Source organism: Callithrix jacchus, chromosome 5, assembly GCF_049354715.1.
Source record: "Callithrix jacchus isolate 240 chromosome 5, calJac240_pri, whole genome shotgun sequence".
NCBI lineage: Eukaryota > Metazoa > Chordata > Mammalia > Primates > Cebidae > Callithrix > Callithrix jacchus.
In genome coordinates this window covers 109,714,299-109,734,697 of record NC_133506.1, presented here as the reverse complement: position 1 = coordinate 109,734,697, position 20,399 = coordinate 109,714,299, and the positions used below count along the sequence as shown (strand labels likewise).

The window sequence follows — 20,399 nt, the reverse complement described above, 5'->3', positions numbered from 1 at the left end:
AGGGCTGGAAGAGAAATGTATTAACAGTTACGTCATTAATGCGAAAAGTAAGGAAAATGACTTGTCCAAGTTATATCAGGCTGGACCCCATGCCAGACTCAGGCACCTCTGCTGTCAGTTCATCTTTCAAGTTTCCGGTCCCCACTCGCACCCATTGAGACCGATTTACCGGAGGCAGAAGGTGCAGCACACATTCTTGTGAAATTTGAGGGGCTTGAGGAGGAATCTCAGGAAGTCTGTTTACATTGGGAGCCTGGAGGGCTTCGGGAAAATAGCCAGACCCAAAACGGCCCCGTCAGCAGATGCAGACACAAAGTGACACGGACACAGAAGCAGAAGCTGGGCCGGGCAGAGCGAGCAGCAGCCGACCCACCTCACACAGCCGCCGCCCCCGCCAGTGCCAGGTGCAGGGCTCGCAGCGGGCCAGCAGAGGGCGGGCCGCCCCCAGGGAGCCGAGCGGCGGACGCGCGGAGCCGGCCAGGCGAGGAGAGCTGCAGGCGAGCCAGACGTGCCCCGGAGGCTAGGCCAGTCAGGGTGCAGAACCCGGCCAAGGAGGAGGAGGATGGTGAGGAGCGGACTCCCCTCGTGGGCCCGAGGGCCAGACAGGCAGGAGTGCTTCCTAGGAATGACAACACGCTGCGCAACGCTGCGGATCTGGGACTCCCCAGTGCAAAGGGGGGTGGGGTAGTGTGTGTGTGTGTGTGTGTGTGTGTAGGGGGTGGGGTAGGGGCTGTGTGTGTGTGTGTGTGTGTGTGTGTGTTGGGGGGAGGGGACTTAGATCAAGAGCCTGGGAGAGAGGAAGGCGAGACGCGCCCGGGAAAAACGCTCCATGCACATGGAGAAATTTCTTGCCCGAACTGCACCGAGGAAAGAGTCCCCAGCACTTCAGCGCTGCTCCCCTTCCAGTGCAAAGCACCCAGCTAGTGAGAAAGCCTCCAGCCCCACCTCGAGCACCGCCCCCCCCCAACACCGGCTCTGCACCCTCCAGCCCGGCTCCAGCGCCGCCGCGAGCTTTCCCCAGGACTGGCCCTGGCGGGGCGCCTAGAGCCCCAGTTGCATTGCTCCAGGAGAAAGGAGGGGGGCGGTGCATTTTGCAGGAGGAGGAGAAGGGGGGTGGGTGGTGGGGGAGAGAGAAAATTGCGCGGAGACCTGCCAAGCGCCACCGCCGCCGCCACCGCCGCTGCCGCCGCCGCCGCCGCCGCCGCCGCCGCCGCCTGTGAGCTCCGGCGGGCAGCCGGACTGTCGGCTTCCCGGGGCATCTGGGTCCGGCGGGGCACAGCCCTGGGCGCTGCCGAAGCCGCCGCCGCCGCCTCCGCGGCGAGTACGGGCGGCTTCCCCCGGAGCCTGTGCCGCTCCAGCTCCTCGGGGGTGGAGAAGTGGGGGGTGGGGTTGTTGTTTGGGGGGAAGAAGGGGGAGGGGGCAACGCCGAGAGAGTCAGTGGTTTCCATGGTGATGGAGCTGAAAGTGCAGGAAATTTAAAGGCTTGGACCCTGCGAGACAGACAAACCGGTGCCAACGTGCGCGGACGCCGCCGCCGCCGCCGCCGCTGGAGTCCGCCGGGCAGAGCCGGCCGCGGAGCCCGGAGCAGGCGGAGGGAAGTGTCCCTAGGACCCGCTCGGCCAGCGGCGCTGCACAGAGCGGCGGGACGAGGAACAGCGAGAGGAGGAGGAGGGGAGAGCGGCTCATCCACGCGCCCTGCGCCGCCGCCGGCCCGGGAAGGCAGCGAGGAGCGGCGCCCCCCGCGACCTGCGGTCGCCCTGGAGTAATTTCGGATGCCCCGCCGCGGCCGCCTTCCCCAGTAGACCCGGGAGAGGAGTTGCGGCCAACTTGAGTGCCTTTCTTCCGCCCCGGTGGGAGCCGGCGCTGCGCGAAGGGCTCTCCTGGCGGCTCATGCTGCCGGCCCTGCGCCTTCCCAGCCTCGGGTGAGCCGCCTCCGGAGAGACGGGGGAGCGCGGCGGCGCCGCGGGCTCAGCGTGCTCTCCTCCGGGGACGCGGGACGAAGCAGCAGCCCCGGGCGCGCGCCGGAGGCATGGAGCGCTGCCCCAGCCTGGGGGTCACCCTCTACGCCCTGGTGGTGGTCCTGGGGCTGCGGGCGACACCGGCCGGCGGCCAGCACTATCTCCACATCCGCCCGGCGCCCAGCGACAACCTGCCCCTGGTGGACCTCATCGAACACCCAGACCCTATCTTTGACCCCAAGGAGAAGGATCTGAACGAGACGCTGCTGCGCTCACTGCTCGGGGGCCACTACGACCCAGGCTTCATGGCCACCTCGCCCCCCGAGGACCGGCCCGGCGGGGGCGGGGGTGCGGCTGGGGGCGCGGAGGACCTGGCGGAGCTGGACCAGCTGCTGAGGCAGCGGCCGTCGGGGGCCATGCCGAGCGAGATCAAAGGGCTGGAGTTCTCCGAGGGCTTGGCCCAGGGCAAGAAGCAGCGCCTGAGCAAGAAGCTGCGGAGGAAGTTACAGATGTGGCTGTGGTCGCAGACCTTCTGCCCCGTGCTGTACGCGTGGAACGACCTGGGCAGCCGCTTTTGGCCGCGCTACGTGAAGGTGGGCAGCTGCTTCAGTAAGCGCTCGTGCTCCGTGCCCGAGGGCATGGTGTGCAAGCCGTCCAAGTCCGTGCACCTCACGGTGCTGCGGTGGCGCTGTCAGCGGCGCGGGGGCCAGCGCTGCGGCTGGATTCCCATACAGTACCCCATCATTTCCGAGTGCAAGTGCTCCTGCTAGAACTCGGGGGCCCCCTGCCCGCACCCGGACACTTGATGGATCCCCACCGACGCCCCCTGCACCGCCTCCAACCAGTTCCACCACCCTCTAGCGAGGGTTTTCAATGAACTTTTTTTTTTTTTTTTTTTTTTTTTTTGGCTACAGAGACCTAGCTTTCTGGTTCATGTAATGCACTGTTTAACTGTGTAGGAATGTATATGTGTGTGTATATACGGTCCCAGTTTTAATTTACTTATTAAAAGGTCAGTATTATACGTTAAAAGTTACCGGCTTCTACTGTATTTAAAAAAAAAAAAAGTAAGCAAAAGGAAAAAAAGAACAGAGAAAAGAGAGACTTATTCTGGTTGTTGCTAATGTTAACCTGCTATTTATATTCCAGTGCCCTTCGCATGGCGAAGCAGGGGGGAAAAGTTATTTTTTTCTTAAAGTACAAAGAGACGGGGGAACTTTTGTAGAGGACTTTTTAAAAGCTATTTTCCATTCTTCGGAAAGTGTTTTGGTTTTCCTTGGACCTCGAAGAAGCTATAGAGTTCAATGTTATTTTACGGTTATTGTAAATATAGAGAACAAATGGAATGACTAATCATTGTAAATTAAGAGTATCTGCTATTTATTCTTTATAATATCCCGTGTAGTAAATGAGAAAGAAGTGCAGAGCAGGATTAAAGAAAACCACTAAAACCGACTGCGCTCCATACTGATTTTCTGTGTTGGTGATTGATGGGGGGGGTGGGAGGGCGTGGGAGGGGGGCGGGTAGTGGATGCTGCTCTGCCTCGTACCCCATTAGGGAAGGGGCTCGTCCCCTCGGACTCCCCTCCTGTGGTATGACGGAGGTGACTGTTATGTTTTTTGAGGGCGGGGGCCCGTCGATATTCTCTAACCCTTCACTTAAACATCACGTGGCCTCCGCCCAGTCTCCTAGCTTTTCCCCCTGTGTCACCAAAGCTCGGGCCTGTAGTGACCTCGACACCCAGCCGGCCCCCTGGTGCTGACCCCAGGCTGGGCCGAGGGGCGGGGGGAGGGTGGGCGGCCGCTTTGTCCTGCCTGACAGGCCCTTCACAATGGGGACACGTGTCTTTCACACCTACCCTGGGGGCGGAGTGCCGCTGAAACTTGACCCCCGAGGAATGGGGAGGGGGGGTAGATCAGAGCGCGCCCACCCAGATCCCACCACCCCTCCTGCCTCGTACCCCCCACCTCAATATCCAACCCATGTTAACCCTTTGCATGCCCGGAAGCTACGGCGGTGGGAGCTGAGACAATCCCTTGGAATCAACAAGGCTCACAGCCTCCGGGATCTTGCAGGTCCGAGCCCCTAAATCCCAGGCCCTCGGCCCGAGGTGCTGGGGATATCGGGGAGATTTGACACTGGCCTCCCCTCTGTCGGGGACCTAAGGAAGACTGAGGGCTACGGTTTCGAAGGAGTCCGAATCCTGGAGACAGTCACCACCTCTAGGATCTACTTTTGGGAAGAAGGTACACCCGCGCTCTGAGCACTTTCTCCACTTGAGGGGTGGGGAGGAGGGAGAAATCGCAATCGGAATCTTTGCGCTTTCTTTAGGATTAGATAGGGGTAGAAGGCACGTAACCCCTTAAAGGAACGTGCAAAACATCACTCCCACCCCACCCGTTAAAAAGCCAACTCCTTGGGACCGACGCCTGACTCTCGCTTGCGTCCCTCCGCCTCAGTCCCCGGTGGCGCCCGTCCGCTCAGCTCCACGTGGGCCAGCTTCCTGACACTGCTCAGCGCTCCCTTTATTTATCTTGGACTCCAAAGTCGCTCTCCTTTGCTCCCTCTCCACCTCCCTGCCACCTCCCCGCGCCTCCCTCCCGGCGTTCCTCCCACCCCACACCCTCACCCCCCCAACCCCCCAAGTCCGGAGTCCCGGCGAATCTATGCTAATTATTTCAAACCTGCGCCGAGTCCCCAGCGCAGTCTCAATGCCCCCGGCCCCGCCCGCCCTGTCCCTCCAGCCGGGCGCTTTCTTCTCTCCCGACGCAGCCTCGATGGCTCCTCATTTCAATAGCCTGGCCCCGGAGCCTAGCCCCCTCCCCGGCGCTGCCTCCGTCAGCCATGGGACAGACGTTAGGGTATTCATTAACTGAGAGCCGAGGAATAACGGCATTATTCCCCCCAGAGAGGGCACCCTGCCCCCGCGACTATCTGAGGCTTCATTGTAAAAGGATTAAAAGTTAAAGACCTCCATCTTATGATTCTTTCATTTAATCTTCCTGGCGCCTGGGAGACATGCTCGATGGATGATGGCTTTTAAAATATTCCTAATGTCGACTACCTTAAGACTCCAAGCCGGGCAAACAAACGTAATTTATTTCCAGAAGAAAGGGGATATTGAGATGTTTAAGTTTATGAACTGCCGTCCCCATGTATATTTGTTAAGTTCTGACAAATACCCAAATAACGTTAAAATCAGCCATTCATCACTTATGAATTTATGCAAAACTTTCTGTGCCCCGGGCCAATATTTTTTTAGACAGAGTTTCACTTGCGAGGGGCGGAGGTGGTGGGGAGTGGGGAAGAGGAGGGGGCTTATGGTGGGGGGGACCGAAAGCAAGAATTTTCATGCCTGGTAAACACGCGAATTATGCGAAGAGAGTTATTCCCAGCTGGGCGGGCAGCCAAAACTCGGAGAGCGCGCCGAGGCCAGCGCCCCCACCCCCACGTTGGCAATGTCATTGGATTACAATGCGAGGTCTTCCCCTCCGCGACGCCCCCTCCTCCCTCCGCGGGCCCGCCCGCCCGCGCTCCTTCTCCCCACCCCTTCCCACTTGGAAAACCCGCCCGCAGCCGGCGAGCTTCTCGGCTTTCAGAGCAGGAGCGGGTGTGAGCTGGAAGGACGCAGGCTGCAGACGTGACCCGCGACAGACAGACCACCGGATGCACAGACCCAGAGAGCAGGCCCGAAGCCGCTGCGGGTGCGAGAGCGGACTAAGCAGGACCCAGGCAGTGCCAGAAGCCAAGGAAGAAGTCCTGGTCCTGGAGCATTGCCTAATGCACAGCCGGTTACCTCTCCATTATTATTAATGCCGATAATACTAATAATAGCATCAACGCAGAAAGGAGGAGAGGGCTCTGGGTATAGAGTCTAGAAAACTGTCCTCTTCGGTCATCCAGTGCCTATCTCCTGTAAGGAGGAAAATTGATCCAGGTGACTTCTGCTGTTCTGACACCTGTCTATGAATTTATGCAGCTGCTGGTGGGGGGGCATGCCTCCCCAGAGTAGAGATTTATAACTATTAGAAATACATGCAGGTCAACCTTTTCAAATCCTGTAAGAGAATGGCAAGGTTTCCACCAACCTATCCCTCCCACTATGATTTTGAGAATTCACTCATCAACCCCCTATTTGCAAATCTTCCTTTTATTCCTTCCTTCCACTCTTTCAATGCTGCACACACACACACACACACACACACACACACACACACACTGCACACAAGAGCAAACTGAGGACCAATGACCAAACTGAGAGGGAAAGCCAGCCCTCTCAATGGAGTGCTCTCTGGCCCCCAGAGTCTGGGAACCTGATCTAGTTCCCTGTTGAGATGGAGAAGGCCAGGGGTCCATTATCAGTCTTGCTTCTGAGACTCCCTGGGAAAGGGGGTTGAAGTTTGGTGGCAGCTGCAAGAAGAAGCTGGCTGGGCTGCGTATTAAGAGCTCTTAGCTGTGCTGGATGGGGACCGCAGCGGGAGGGCCCAGCCCATATTGGTATTTTGAAGGGGGTGATTCATCCTTTTTCTTTAATGCTCTTGGAATGTCAGAGCTGGAGGGGAGCTTAGATGCCAATGCCCACCGCTCGATTTACAGATGAGAAGACTGAGACCTCAGCAGCCACTTGCTGATGATCACACAAATGAATACAGTTGAGATTGGCTAGGTGGTGCCTCTCCAGTGAGCCTCATCATGCTTCTCTTTTTCTTTGTTCCCTTTTTCCTTTGCTCTTTTTTTAATTGATGGAAGAGAGTATTCCCTAAAGTTGACATAGCAACTGATCATCAGCAAGTGGATCAACCCTTCTGTTGTACCTGATTAGCAGATGTTTATTCATGGTTTGTGATGTGCCAAGCAGTGTGTTAGGCCTTTACACCCATCCTCATCTAAGGCCTCTAGTGTCCAAATAAGGAAACTGAAGCTCAGAGAGTTTAAGCATCTTCCCCAAAGCCTCATAGTAAGTGACACGGTTACAGTTCAAAATCCAAGCTGACACCACCAAAGCCTATGCTTCTTCCAAATAATCTTCCTTCCTTTAGGACTCGAACACCGATCTTGGGAGACAAAATGCACATGACGCTGTGAGCTTGTAAGTCTCAAGTCAAGCTCTGTAGGGGTTCATGCCTGGTAAGCCACACACACACAAAAAATTGCACACCCTGTTATGTGCCAGCACCTCCCACTTCCTCCCCCCTCACCCCCACAAGGAAGTTACAATGCAATAGAGGAGATAAGAAATGAAGAACTGGTGGGTGGGTGCAGTGGGTCACACCTGCAATGTCAACATTTCGGAGGCAGAGACAGGAGGATTGCTTGAGGCTGGAGTTGGAAATCAGCCTGGGTAACTTCATGCCTACAGAAAATTTATAAACTAGCCAGGCATGGTGACACATGCCTATAGTCCTAGCTTCTCAGGAGACTGAAGCGGGAGGGTCTTTTGAGCCCCGGAGTTCAAGACTGCAGTGAGCTGTGACCTCACTGTTCTCCAGCCTGAGCAACAGAATGAGGCCCTGTCTCTAAAAAAAATTTTTTTTAAAGAACTAGGTAAGAGATCAAAGAGGAGGTAAAGCATCAAATAAACCTGGGCCGGAAAAAGGAGGGCTCACAGCCAGAGAAGGCATTTGACTGAAGTCTCAAAGAACAGACTGAATGTCAACTGAAGTGAGGATGGAAGAGGAGGAGTGAGGATGGAGAAAGCAGTATATGTTAATATCAGTGAAGACGTTGTGCTGGAAAAGTATGTGTGTGTTTGAGAAATAGCTCAAACAAACTTTAGCATAGGATGGATCCATGCTGAGAAGAGCAAGCACTAAGATTTGAAAAGCAGGTTGAAGCCAAATTATGGAGGATATTGAATGCCAACTAAGGGAATTTATTTATCAGATAACAGAAAGCCATTGAGAGCTCTTGAATAGGCAGGGACACCATTAGGGCACTGCTGCAAAATGATTTATTCACTCAATAAATATTCTTGAGCACTGTTCTGGTTTGGTGTATAACATGCTAGCCCAAAATGAATAATCAGCAAACCATTTTATTTTCTTCATGATTCTGTGAGTGAGCACTCTGGGAAGGGCTCTGCTGGGCAGTTCATCTCTTATACTCATGGTGTCAGCTGAGAGCTGGGGGATCCACTTCCAAAATGGCTTCTAGCACCGAGCTGCCAACTAGGAGCTCAGATGGAATGTTGGCCAGAGCCTCTTCAAGGCACTTCTCCATATAGCTTGGATTTTCTCATAGTCTGGTGGCTCAGGCTGATTGGACCTACATGGTAGCTCAGGCCCTGAGAGAAAGTGTTCCAAGAGGCCCGAAGGGAAGCTGCAGGGCTTCCTGCCACACAGCATCCAAAAGTCCCAAAACACTGGTTTCACTTCAGCCTATTGGTTAAGCAGGTCTCTAAGACCAGCCCAAATTCAAGAGGAAGAAAATTAATCATCACCTCTCAATGGGAGGAGTAGCAAAGAATCCGAGCCCATCTTTAATCTATCTTGTGGTGGGCACTTCTGAAGTCCAGGTTCTGTATTGTGTGTCTGGGACACACAAATGAAAGGATGCAGTGATTTTCCATTTAACTTTGGTGCCAGTGTCCTGGATGGATTGGAGATGAGAACAGTGGCTGCCAGGAGATTAGTTAAGGAGGGCCTTGCTATGGTCAAGAAAGAGTCAAGGCTGGATGCCGTGGCTCACACCTGTAATCCCAGTGCTTTGGGAGGCTGAGGTGGGGGAATCACTTGAGGTCAGGAGTTCAAGATCAGCCTGGCCAACATGATAAAACCCAGTCTCTACTTAAAATAAAAAAAAATAATAGTAATAAAATCGTTGGGTGTGGTGGTGCATGCCTGTAATCCCAGCTACTTGGGAAGCTGAAATGGGAGAATTGTTTGAACCCGGGAACAGAGGTTGCAGTGAGCCAAGATCACACCATTGCACTCCAGCCTGGGCAACAGAGTGAGACTCTGTCTCAAAAACATTTTTAAAAAGAGTCAAATAAGAGTCTATACCTGAGGAGCATCAATGCCAAAATACAGAGATAGATCATTTCTCAGAAGACTAGAGAGGACCTGGTAACTGACTGGGTGTGAGGCTGAGGAACAGATTTGAAAAAACTCCTGATGCTTCAGGCCTACAATGGACCATGCGCAGAAGAGGAATTTCAAATGTAAGAGCTCTAGTCCCTCCTTTACCCCCATTCCCACATACACAGGACATTGAAAGTAAGAGACAGCTAGACCCCTGTGTTGCCATTCACGCAAGTCCCTATTTGGGGAACTTTACATATAGTAAGTGTTCACTAAACACTAGGTAAAGAAATGTGGACTGGCCGGGCGCGGTGGCTCACGCCTGTAATCCCAGCACTTTGGGAGGCCGAGGCGGGTGGATCACGAGGTCAAGAGATCGAGACCATCCTGGTCAACATGGTGAGGCCCCGTCTCTACTAAAAATACAAAAAATTGGCTGGGCATGGTGGCATGTGCCTGTAATCCCAGCTACTCAGGAGGCTGACGCAGGAGAATTGCCTGAACCCAGGAGGCAGAGGTTGCGGTGAGCCGAGATCGTGCCATTGCACTCCAGCCTGGGTAACAAGAGGGAAACTCCGTCTCAAAAAAAAAAAAAAAAGAAATGTGGACTGATTTGGGGGTCCATAGGTTGTCATACTACATTCTTGAGCAAAGGATAAGTGTGAGAAGTCTTTCTGTATTAGAACTGTGTTAAAAAAAAAAAAAAAAAAAAAAAAGATTAGAAAGGTAAAACTCCAGACTGGAAGGCCACAGAAGAGATTGCATCTCATCCTGAAGGACAGCTGAAGAGAGAGAAAAGGAAAAATCTGACCGATGATTTAAAGGAAAACAGAAGTTGGGATCCAGCTTGCATTTTTGTATGAAGCAATAATTTGCTGCAGCTGAGAAGAAACTGCCCCCTTTGAACAGTGTATCCTCTTTGTTTTGCCACAGTCTCTACCTCCTTCTATTGCATACCTCAGTCATCATATTACCTACCAGGACTATTGTGGACATTTGCAATTGGGACTTCTGGATTAGATGCAGCGAGGAGACTGAAAGTTTTGATTCTTTTGAAGTAAGAGAAAAGAAAGCATATACAAATTTAAAAGAAACCATATACACAATTTAAAAGGGAGATTCGGATTTTGAGGGAAAGATGATAGGATCACAATATTTGAGCTGAAGTTCTTTACCCCTTAATTTGACTGCAGAAACTAAGGCTCATCAAGGCCAATTGACTTATCTCAGTTTTGTTTACTTTGGAACAGAAATGGCACTAGAAGCAATGTTTCCAGATTCTCAATTCAACCCTTCCTTTATAAGTCGTTGTAGGTTTAAACAGCATTAGAATTTAAAAAGCACTTTCACATGCATAATTTTATTAAAATGAGACATTAAAAACTCCCAAGGATAGGAAATAGGCTTGTCTAATATCCCTGGAGCCTAGCACAGGTCTAGCCCTTAGCAGAACTTAACAAATATTAACTGCAGGAATAAATGTACATAGATTCATTTTACAGATAAGAAAACTGAAGCTCAGAGAAGTTCAGTGAAGGACAGATGTTCACAGAGTTCATTCCTGATGCCAGAGGCAGGAGGAGCTGATGCCATCAGCACTGGGAGATCCAGCAGCTGCTATTTCTCTATGGTCAGGATTGAGCTCCAGAAACCAAACACACATCTGCAGACTGCCCAGTTAGTCTGTGCAATAAGCGGATGGAATATAGTGGGAGTCTACACCTGCCAAGCAAAATAAGCCTTACAGTCGCTGGTTTTGGGAGCCTCTTCCACCCAGTGTTGTAAAGGACTTCTGACTGGTGTTCAATTTATTCAGTCAAGGGGAAAAAAAATTGTTCAGCAAGGAGACCTCCCCTCATTTTGCAGATGCAGAAACTTGCAAAACAGGAAACCTAAGGGACTCGCCCAAGATCAAACAGCTCATCGGTGGTGGAGCCAAGATTCAGACGGCTCTAGCTCTAGCACTCCGTTGGGCTGTTGGGAGAAGCGGGGGGCGGGGGGGCAGTTAGTGCTCCCTGAGTTCATAATCCCAGCCACTCTCCCTGATTCCCTGCTCACCCCAGCTCCAATCCATTCTCCACGCTGTAGCCCGAGTGACCTCAAGACACACATGTGGTCTTGTCACTCCCCTGCTTAAAACCTCTCAATGGCTTCCCATTGCTTCGAGAATAAAGGCCAGGATCCTTACCAAGCTGAGGCCCTCTCTCCTGGGGCTCTGGGCTCAGGCTTTCTTTCAGGTCCTCTCACACACCAAGCTCCCTGCTGCTTCAGGGCCTTTGAGCAAGCCCCACCTTCGGTCCGGGATCATTCCTCTGCCACCAGCACCCCTAAATGTCACCCTGTCCTTCAGATCCCAGTCTTAGGGGAAGCAGATCAGGTCCCCTCTGACACATGATCTCTCAGCTCTCCGTACTTTTTCTTCACAGGCCGTATTATGGTTTGTAGTTGGTATGTACAATTTACAATTATGTGTGTGCCTTCTCTCTCGCAGTATACAGATCGCCTCTCTTCATTTTACTCATTATGATATCCCTGATCACTAGTGCAGTTTGGGGCACATGAGTAGACAATAGAGAGACAGATAAATGAATACACAGCAAAGGAAGAAATATTGATTACCTTCCTAGTATAAGTCAGGTTCTATCTGGGTCTCCAAGTGTACCAAGAGTTCAGAGTCCAGCTGCTGTTAAATAGTGATCTGGAGGGAATTTAAGAATGTGCCCACATGCGAAATGCAGTGTAGGGAGCAGAAGACCCTAAAGTGACTATCAGTTCTGGGGATTATAGGGACTCCCGGGTTACTGAACCTGAAACCCCCTGTCTGCTTCAGTAGGCGGAGAGGGAGAGCCGAGTTGCCAGATAATCCCTTTTAGCCAGTCAAGAACCCTCCCAGTAAGAGACAGTCCACTACTTAGAAAACCTCCCCATCAGAAGCTAGATAGCACTGAATGATTTCACAGAGAAAATTCTAAGAAGACTCCAGAGAGTGCGTGGAAGAATCACCTGCCCCTGCATGTAAAATCCTTTAATAATGGGAGAAATTACCTTATCTGCTGGACAGTTAAAACTTGATCTTTCCGGCCCAGGGAATAATAAAATTAAGCAATGACCAACTCAAGTCTATTGCTTTACAGTTGACAAACCACTTTCACATCTGTTATCTCTTTCAAACCCACATAACAGCTCATGGCTAGAATTTGGATTATCATTTGAAAGATAAGGAAACTGAGCCAGGAAGAGTAACTTGCCCTGGAGGCAAAAACCTTTCTGCAGAGAGGGAACTTGATAACATGGAGGAAAACAAAACAGAACACCATGGACTTTGGAGTGAGAATCCCCTGGGTTTGAATGCTGGCTCTATTCACTGCGGACCTTTGTGAAGGCACCTGACCTCCTAAGGCTGTTTCTCCAGACCTAAAACGGGCATGATGACAGCTATCACACCAGGCAATAGGGGTGTTCCAGTGTCTGCCACACGTGTAGCCCCTGCCCAGCCAGTGATGGTTTCCTTCCCTGTCCCCAGTTTCAGGGCCTGTGCTGTGGTCTTCTCCGTCGGAATGGAAACTGAATGGACTGCTACCCTTTCTTCAGCTGACAAAATGTCTTTTAATTTAGCTCCAGTTATTTTTTATTTTTATTTTTATTTTTCTGGTGGCGGTTGTTGCTGTTCTTCTTCTTCTTTTAAATTATAGGCCAAAGAAAGGATGAGGATGGGAACACCAATGACCAAAGGCGAAGCTGAGAGGAAAGACAGAAAGCTAAATCAGGATGGGAGGAAACTGGGAAAGCAGAGAGTTGGTTTTACATAAGGCAGGAATCCAGCCCAGGGAAACTAGCCCTAATTTGCTCTAATTCTAGAAATTCTTCCTTTCTAGTTATTGGCTCTTTACCGGAAATTATACAGAAATGACTACCTCCTCAAAACAGTCTTGACTGGCGTCATTCCAGCCTCACTTCAAGGGCAGAGACCTGGTTATCAGTGAGATCATCACAGCCACATAGGACCGAGGGCACCAAGAGAGTCAACATGCAATGTTGGCAATGCAGTGTTTTAAAGGACATCTGTCTACTCATGACTACCGCAGTGGAGAATGAGGAAATTGAGACCCAGAGAGGAAAAGTGACCTGGTCAATATCAAACCTCAAGTTAGAGACCAAGGGTAATGGAGAAACTTTGATGAGGGTATGGGCTGCTGGTGACTAATCTGCGGACTCAAGGGCCTCACACCCTCAAGATTGGACAACTTCTCCAATATGCCACATTCTGGGACAGGTGGCCCAAGGGCCTGGGCCTCTGCTGCTGCCTCTCCTCTTCCCTTCAAAGGCAAGCACCGTGGACAGGCCCCGCTCTGCAGCTCTGGTCCCCGGGATCCCTAGGGACATGCTCAGTGCAATTCCTTTTTCTGGCTGGACCCTTGGTGCTTGATGTTCCCTAGAGTTCTGGTCAGCCCTCTTCTCATCTCTTTGCATGAGAAGAAACTCGGGACCTTCCACAGTGGTAGCCATCGCCACTGGATGGCCAGCACCCAAATCTCACTCCCAGGCCAGATGTCTCTCCTGAGCGCCACACTTGGAGAGCCAGCTGCCTCCTGGACTTCACCACATCAAATACGTATCCAAAGTTGAATCCCAACCCGATTCCCAACCCTTCTGATCTGACTGTTTTCAGTTTTCTCATTCTTGAGTAATGGCTCCACTGTTCACACAGGTATACAGACTGAAAAAATTAAAAATCTCTGGTCTGCCTCTTGTCAGCATCCTTTCCTCACAAACAAAGCATCCGCTAATACCTCCCAAACTGTCTGTCAGTCCATCTTCTCATCCTCATCCTCAGACTTTACCTTGGCATTTGCAATAGCCTGATAGTCCATGTCTTCACCTCCAGCCTTGCCCCATCTTCAACACTGCCACTTGAGTTGCCATTTCCCTAATATACACTCCAAACTCGGTGTCTCCCTTTACAGTAGAATCCTGGCTAAGTTCCTTAGCATGGCGCCCAAACCCTTTTCAATCTATGACCCCAATTGGCCTTCTACTATCATCTGCCACCATTTTCTGCTCCACCCCACCCCTACCAACAAGCCACACCAACTTACTCATGGCTGCCCAAACTTGCCAACCCTTTGATGCTTCTGAGCTTTTACTCACACTATTTGTTCTCCCTAAAAGGCCCCCTGCCCCACCCTTGCTTGCCCCATCCCCCAAACTAGGGGAGACCTACTCGTACTCCAGGACCCAGCTTCATGGTACCTCCTCAGCCCTTGGCCAGGATGGAATTAATCAAGCCATGCTTTCCTCCCACAATGCTGCTCACTGATAATAATATTAATAGACATTAACTGCCCACATGTAATGAGCACTGTCCTGAGTGCTTTATGTGTATTATCTCACTTAAACTTCAATAGTAATCCTATGTGGTATTACTCTTGCTATGTAATAGGGTCACAGAGATTTGGTGACTTACCCAAAGACTCCCAATTAGTTAGTGGCAAAACCAGGACTCAAAACCAGGATTCAAAATCCATGTTCTTTCCAACCTTGCATACGTTTTCTCATCACCGTGTGTCCAGCACTTATAACTTTACACTACATGTAGATGGAACCATATCTGGCTACCTCTGGGTTTCAAAGCCCTTTGAGGCAGCTACTGTGTTGGATTCTAATTTGAAACCATATTATCCAAAATAGCACCTACAGATAGTAGTCATTTAGTACAGGTGTGGTGAATGAGGAACTGAGTGACTAGATATGAGAAGGGGTTCCAGTTTTTCCTTTTACAATTAAATCCAAATAGAATGTGTTTGTTTGTTTCACGAACATCAGTTAATTCCAACTTTAACTTAAGGAGACCTTTTGATGACATATGTAATGTGGGGTTATTAAAAGCAGGGACTTTGAAGATGGGCCTAAGCTCTAGTCTCTACCCTATCCCAGCTGTGTGACTGAATATTAATTCCATTGCAAGCTCTAAAACCCTGCACAAACACGAGTCATGTTATTAGAAATATGCATTTCTCCAAAGAGCACTCAAGCTGTTTCCCCCGAGACAGAGAAGGAAAGTGGAGAGAGATAACCCTGAAGATCCTTGGACTCTTGCTTGGAAAGGCCTGTGAATACCAGGGAGGGATGCTTTTCCATAGTTACTACTGTCCCAGGAGGAGGAGGTTCAGCAAAGCTGGAATAAGGAGGAATTGGGACCTATTTATACATAGAAGAACAGAGCCAAAGAGACATGAGATCAACGTGACTGCCATTTGTCCCCATCATTGCTTCATTACAGGCGAGGAAATCAAGACCCAGAGAGGTACACAGACTTGTCTAAAGCTGGTTGGCATTGGAGCTGCGACCAGATTCAAGTGACACCCGTGAAATGCCTGATAATCATCCTCCCAATCTCCTGAAATGCCTGATAATCATCCTCCCTATGTTAAAGTAACATTTTTTTTTTTTTATTTTATTTTGAGACAGAGTCTCAGTCTGTCACCTAGGCTTGGAGTACAGTGGTATCATCTCAACTCACTGCAACCTCCACCTCCGGGGTTCAAGTGATTCATGTGCCTCAGCCACCCATGTAGCTGGGATTACAGGTATATACCACCACACTCAGCTAATTTTTCATGTTTTTAGTAGAAGTTTTCTTCATGTTGGCCAGGCTGGTCTCGAACTCCTGCCTCAGGTGATCCACCCACCTTGACCTCCCAAAGTGCTGGGATTACAAGCGTGAGCCACCGTGCCTGGCCTTATAATCACTCTTTTAAAATGCTCTATATGATTCTCTTCTTTCTTTGTTCCCAAATGAAGCATTTCTTTAAAGAATGTGCCGATTAGACCCCCACTGTACCACAAATGTCAGAGAGACATCTGTCATCTCCAAACCCCTGAAAGCTGTGAGAGGACCCTGGAGAGCACTGAAAGAACCAGTACTCTGCAGGTTCCCAGGACCAACACCTCCTCCCTGCAGGTGAGACGGTAGTTTGGCTCTCAAAGACAGGCTATTGTACTCCTACCCTTAAACATTTCCGGGGATTTAAACTTTCTGAGGCTGGGAAATCAGTCCAGTTTCTGAATCAGGTCAACATGAAGAGTGGAAAGAACCCATGGGGGGGTGTGTGTGTGTGTCTGTGTGTGTGGTGTGGTGCGTGTGTGTTGAGACTGTCTTACTCTATTGCCCAGGCTGGAATACAGTGGGGCGATCTCGGCTCACTGCAGCCTCCGTTCCCAGGGTTGAAGGGATATTCCTGCCTCAGCTTCCCAAGTAGCTGGGATTACAGACACATGCCACCACACCAGGCTAATTTTTGTATTTTTAGTAAAGATGGGGTTTCACCATGTTGGCCAGGCTGATCTCAAACTCCTGACCCCAGGTGATCCTCCCCACTTGGCCTCCCAAAGTGCTGGAATTATAGGCATGAGCCACTGCCCCTGGCCCCATGTTTTGAAATAAGAGACATCTGGATTGACAGCCCACTCAGAACCTAGCCATGATCTCATCAGTCCTTCTCCTTCCTGATGGTGGCAAAACCAGGGTACTGTGATTCTTTCATCCATTTGTTATGCACTTACCCCATGGCAGGTATTGTATAATGTCAACAAATTAGAAAACCCCTCATTTACAGTTGTTTGTCCATGGGCATAATCAATAATAGCAACTATCATTCATTGGGCACTTATAATGTGTCAGGCACTGAGCTAAGCATGTCTCAAATCACTCCTTACAATGCTGGTGGTGGTGCTACTAAATACAGATGAGGAAACTGAGACACACAGAGGCGGCCGAAGGTTACACAGTCAGTGAATGGTAGATTTGGGATTTACTCAGGCATTCTGACTACACCCTTAGCCTCCTTAACCTCCTCATCTATGCAGTAGCAGTAACATTATTTACCTTACAGGGTAGGTAAGAAATGTAAGTGCCTGGCACAATGCCTGCCACATGTGGGCACTTAAGAAATCTATTCTCTGTTTCCTGTGGGGGCTGAGACCACAAATAAGAAACAAGAAGCGGAGAGACAGACGCCAAGTTTCTGGGGCCTGTTCTGACTATGGAGTATCATATGGGGTGGGTCACTAATATCACATCTGGAAATGCTAATCCACCTTGATAATGACAATCTGATTGTTAAAATGTCAGGCCTCCTTCTCAATGAACACCTTTCCTTTTTCTCTAGTTCTCATACACAAGTGTGCAAACATGTAGGAGCCCACATGTGTACACATCAATATACACACACTATAGCTTTCTGTCTTCTGCTGCTGTCTTTGCTTCCCTGCATTTGGTCTCCATAGCAACACATCCCAGCAGCAATGGGCACAGTTGCTGTTTCCCCCACACCCCCATCTTGCTTACCAAGGCTGCCCATCTAACTTAAAAGTGTTGCTCAGAGGGCTGGCTGGCCTTGCCTAAAGGCAAGAGAACATTTTCCCGAAGGAAAGGAGCAAAGGGAAAGAGGATGGAGAATCTCCAGTTAAACAAACAAAAAACACAACAAAACTCTTTCTAGGATGGAGACAGAGCAAAAGAATCAAAGCCCCTGAAGGTGCCACCTGAGTAGCTGTGCTTACAGTGTGGGACACCATGCCCGGCTAATTTTTGTATTTTTAGTAGGGATGGGGTTTCACCATGTTGGCCAGGCTGGTCTTGAACTCCTGGTCTCAGGTGATCCATCCATCTTGGCCTTTTCCATGCATGGGTGCCAATGAGGAGCTCTTGCCCCTGCAGTATGCTATGATTAAGGGAAACCAGCTATTTCCAGTATTTTTGGCTGGTGGATTTGCCTGGATGAAAAATCTGAGCCCAGTCCCTGTAAGTCTGAAATTGTAGAATCCACTCCATGCACCAGCTATCACATGATGAATCTCCTAGCTCATGTGATTCCTCCTCACATGAGACGGGTCAGTAATAGTTACACTTTTTGTTTCATTTTGGCTTGGTTTGGTTTCATTTGGTTTTGGTGTTTTTTGGTTTGAAACAGAGTCTTGCTCTGTTACCTAGGCTGGAGTGCAGTGGCATGAACCCACCCCCGAGGTTCACGTGATTTTCATGCCTCAGCCACCCAAGTAGCTGGGATTACAGGCCTGCACCACCACGCCTGGCTAATTTTTGTATTTGTAGTAGAGACGGGGTTTCACCATGTTGGCCAGGCTGGTCTTGAACTTCTGGCCTCAAGTGATCTGCCTGCCTTGCCATCCCCAAAGTGCTGGGATTACAGGAGTGAGCCATCATGCCCAGCCAATAATAGCCATTCCTTATCCTGAGCATGAGGGTGCACAAAGCACATTATATATAGTGTCTCAGTTGATCTCATCAACCAAAAGAAAGCCTTATTATCACTGCCATTTTTTTGAGATGAGGAAACTGAGTATCCAAGTGGTCCAAGATTATTCTTCCAAGAAAATACCAGTGTTCACAACCTCTTCATCTGATTTCAAGTCGGGTTTCTTGATCACTATGCTACAGTCAATGCCGTCCTAAAGTCATCACTTACATATTAACACCATATTACAACGGGGTAATATTATGCCAGTAAAATTAATGCAGGAACTATATCAAGTAGAATTTGAGGGGACTTTAAAGGTTATGTAATGTGATTCTCCTTCCTTCTCCATTTCACAGTGGAGGAAATCGAGACTTATATCATGTACACAAAACATAGTAACTGTACAGTATCTATCCATTGAAGTCCAAAGAGGGCAAGCAATATGCTCAAGACCACAGAGCTAGTAAGATAGTGAGATTAAAACTCCAGTCTAAGTGCTGGAGCCACAGAGATACATCAGAAATGGTCCCTGATCTTGAGGTGGACAAGTATTGCTATGTGAGCTCTTGGTCCAGCCCAGGAGCTTCAACAAGTTGAAGGATGAGTAAGAGTGAGCCGGGCAAAATGGGGAGGCAGAGGAGAACAAAAGAGGCATTCCCAAAAGGGAGACTGGCATGACCATACACATGGAGATCTAAAATAGATTGGTGGGGACTGGGAACTCTGCACAACTCGAGGTCCCTGCAGCATACAGCAGGAGCATGAGAATGGCGAACAAATAAAAACTACAGTAGAAATCAAGGGCCATGCAATGGAGGTCCTCGTAATCCATGTTCAGGAATTTAGACTTTATCTGCAAGGCCACTGGAAGCCTTTAAAGTGCTATACTTTATGGGAGAAGACTTCCATGTAAATCACTGGAGGGTTCATGTGAAGCCATGAAAAAGTTCTGTATGTCATTGTAGAAGATAAATCAACAGCAGGGAAGAGACAAATTAGCAAAATTCTTCAATGCCTGGGTTCAAGATTGGGTGGTTCTTTATCATGGAAGGACTGGGATGGAGAGGTGGGAATTAATGCAAGAACTTGGGAGGTAAAATTGACAGGACTTGATTAGATACAGAAGGTAAAGAGAAGGGAGGAGTCAAGGATAGCTCCAATGTCATTTGCGTTGCACGATGCCTACTGCCTGGAGTGTTCCCATTCTAACACAAAGGTACCTAAATCTGTATCACTATCCTGAGGCTGCTTGGAGACCACAGACTTGGGACAAAAAGAATAGCCTGGTACCAGCCAAATGGCCCTGCTACCAATAGGAAGGGTGACTTCAGGACTGTTATTTAATTTGGGGGCCTTGATTCCCTCATCCAAAGTAGAGAGTTGGCCTGGACCATCTCTCCAGTGTCCTCCAGCCCTATGTACTTTCCTGATGCAGTCATTAGGAAAATCAAATTCATTGATTCTTCCAGTGTGACCAGCCTTGTGCTAGGCTCTGGGAGTCCAAAGGTGAACAAGACCCAACCCCAGCTCTCATGGAGAGAAGAGGTGAAGATACAGACAAATAGGTAATTGCAACATGAGCTATAGGATTAGAAGGTGTTCAGGAGCACTCTTCGCTCGGGTTGGTGGCAAAGTGGATCAGGAACTGAGAAGGAAAGATCTAAATTGATATTGAAGGATAAATAGTCTGGCAAAGAGAGGGGAGAGGTGTTCCAGCAGTAACAATGTCGTGCAAGGTCAGAAAGTGAGAGAGTGCAGGATCAGCTCAGGTAACTGAAAATAAGAACCGTATGTGTTCTTATTTATTTTGCTGTTTAGTATGTAAACAGCAAAGTACTTCATTGTTATTATCATCATCATGTCCGTAAGGTAGAACCTGGTGAAATACACCAAAGACAGGGCACACGTCCTTTTTCTGATTACCAAATTGCCCAAAACCATTGGATTCTGCACTTCCCTTCTCTGGATTGTGACGATGATACAGAGAAATCTTTTCACTCACTGATTCTTTTTTCCATTCTCCATGATTTTTCCTTAAGAGATTATCAGAGACGCGTACAGTATGGTTTAATAATCCTAATGTCTTTAGATTCTCAAGCAAACAAAAAAAAATTGCTCTCTCCATTTTACAGATGAAGACAGTTAAACACAAACAAGTCCGAAG

General features: G+C 49.5%; 1 protein-coding gene across 1 annotated transcript; it reads left to right on the top strand.

Annotated features, from left to right (window-relative positions):
- The first annotated feature begins 1,499 nt into the window (after positions 1–1,499).
- On the top strand, positions 1,500–3,413 carry NOG (noggin). Its single transcript, XM_002748399.6, has one exon. The coding sequence runs from the start codon at positions 2,030–2,032 to the stop codon at positions 2,726–2,728; it is 699 nt and encodes a 232-aa protein (XP_002748445.1). The 5' UTR covers positions 1,500–2,029; the 3' UTR covers positions 2,729–3,413.
- The last annotated feature ends 16,986 nt before the right edge of the window (positions 3,414–20,399 follow it).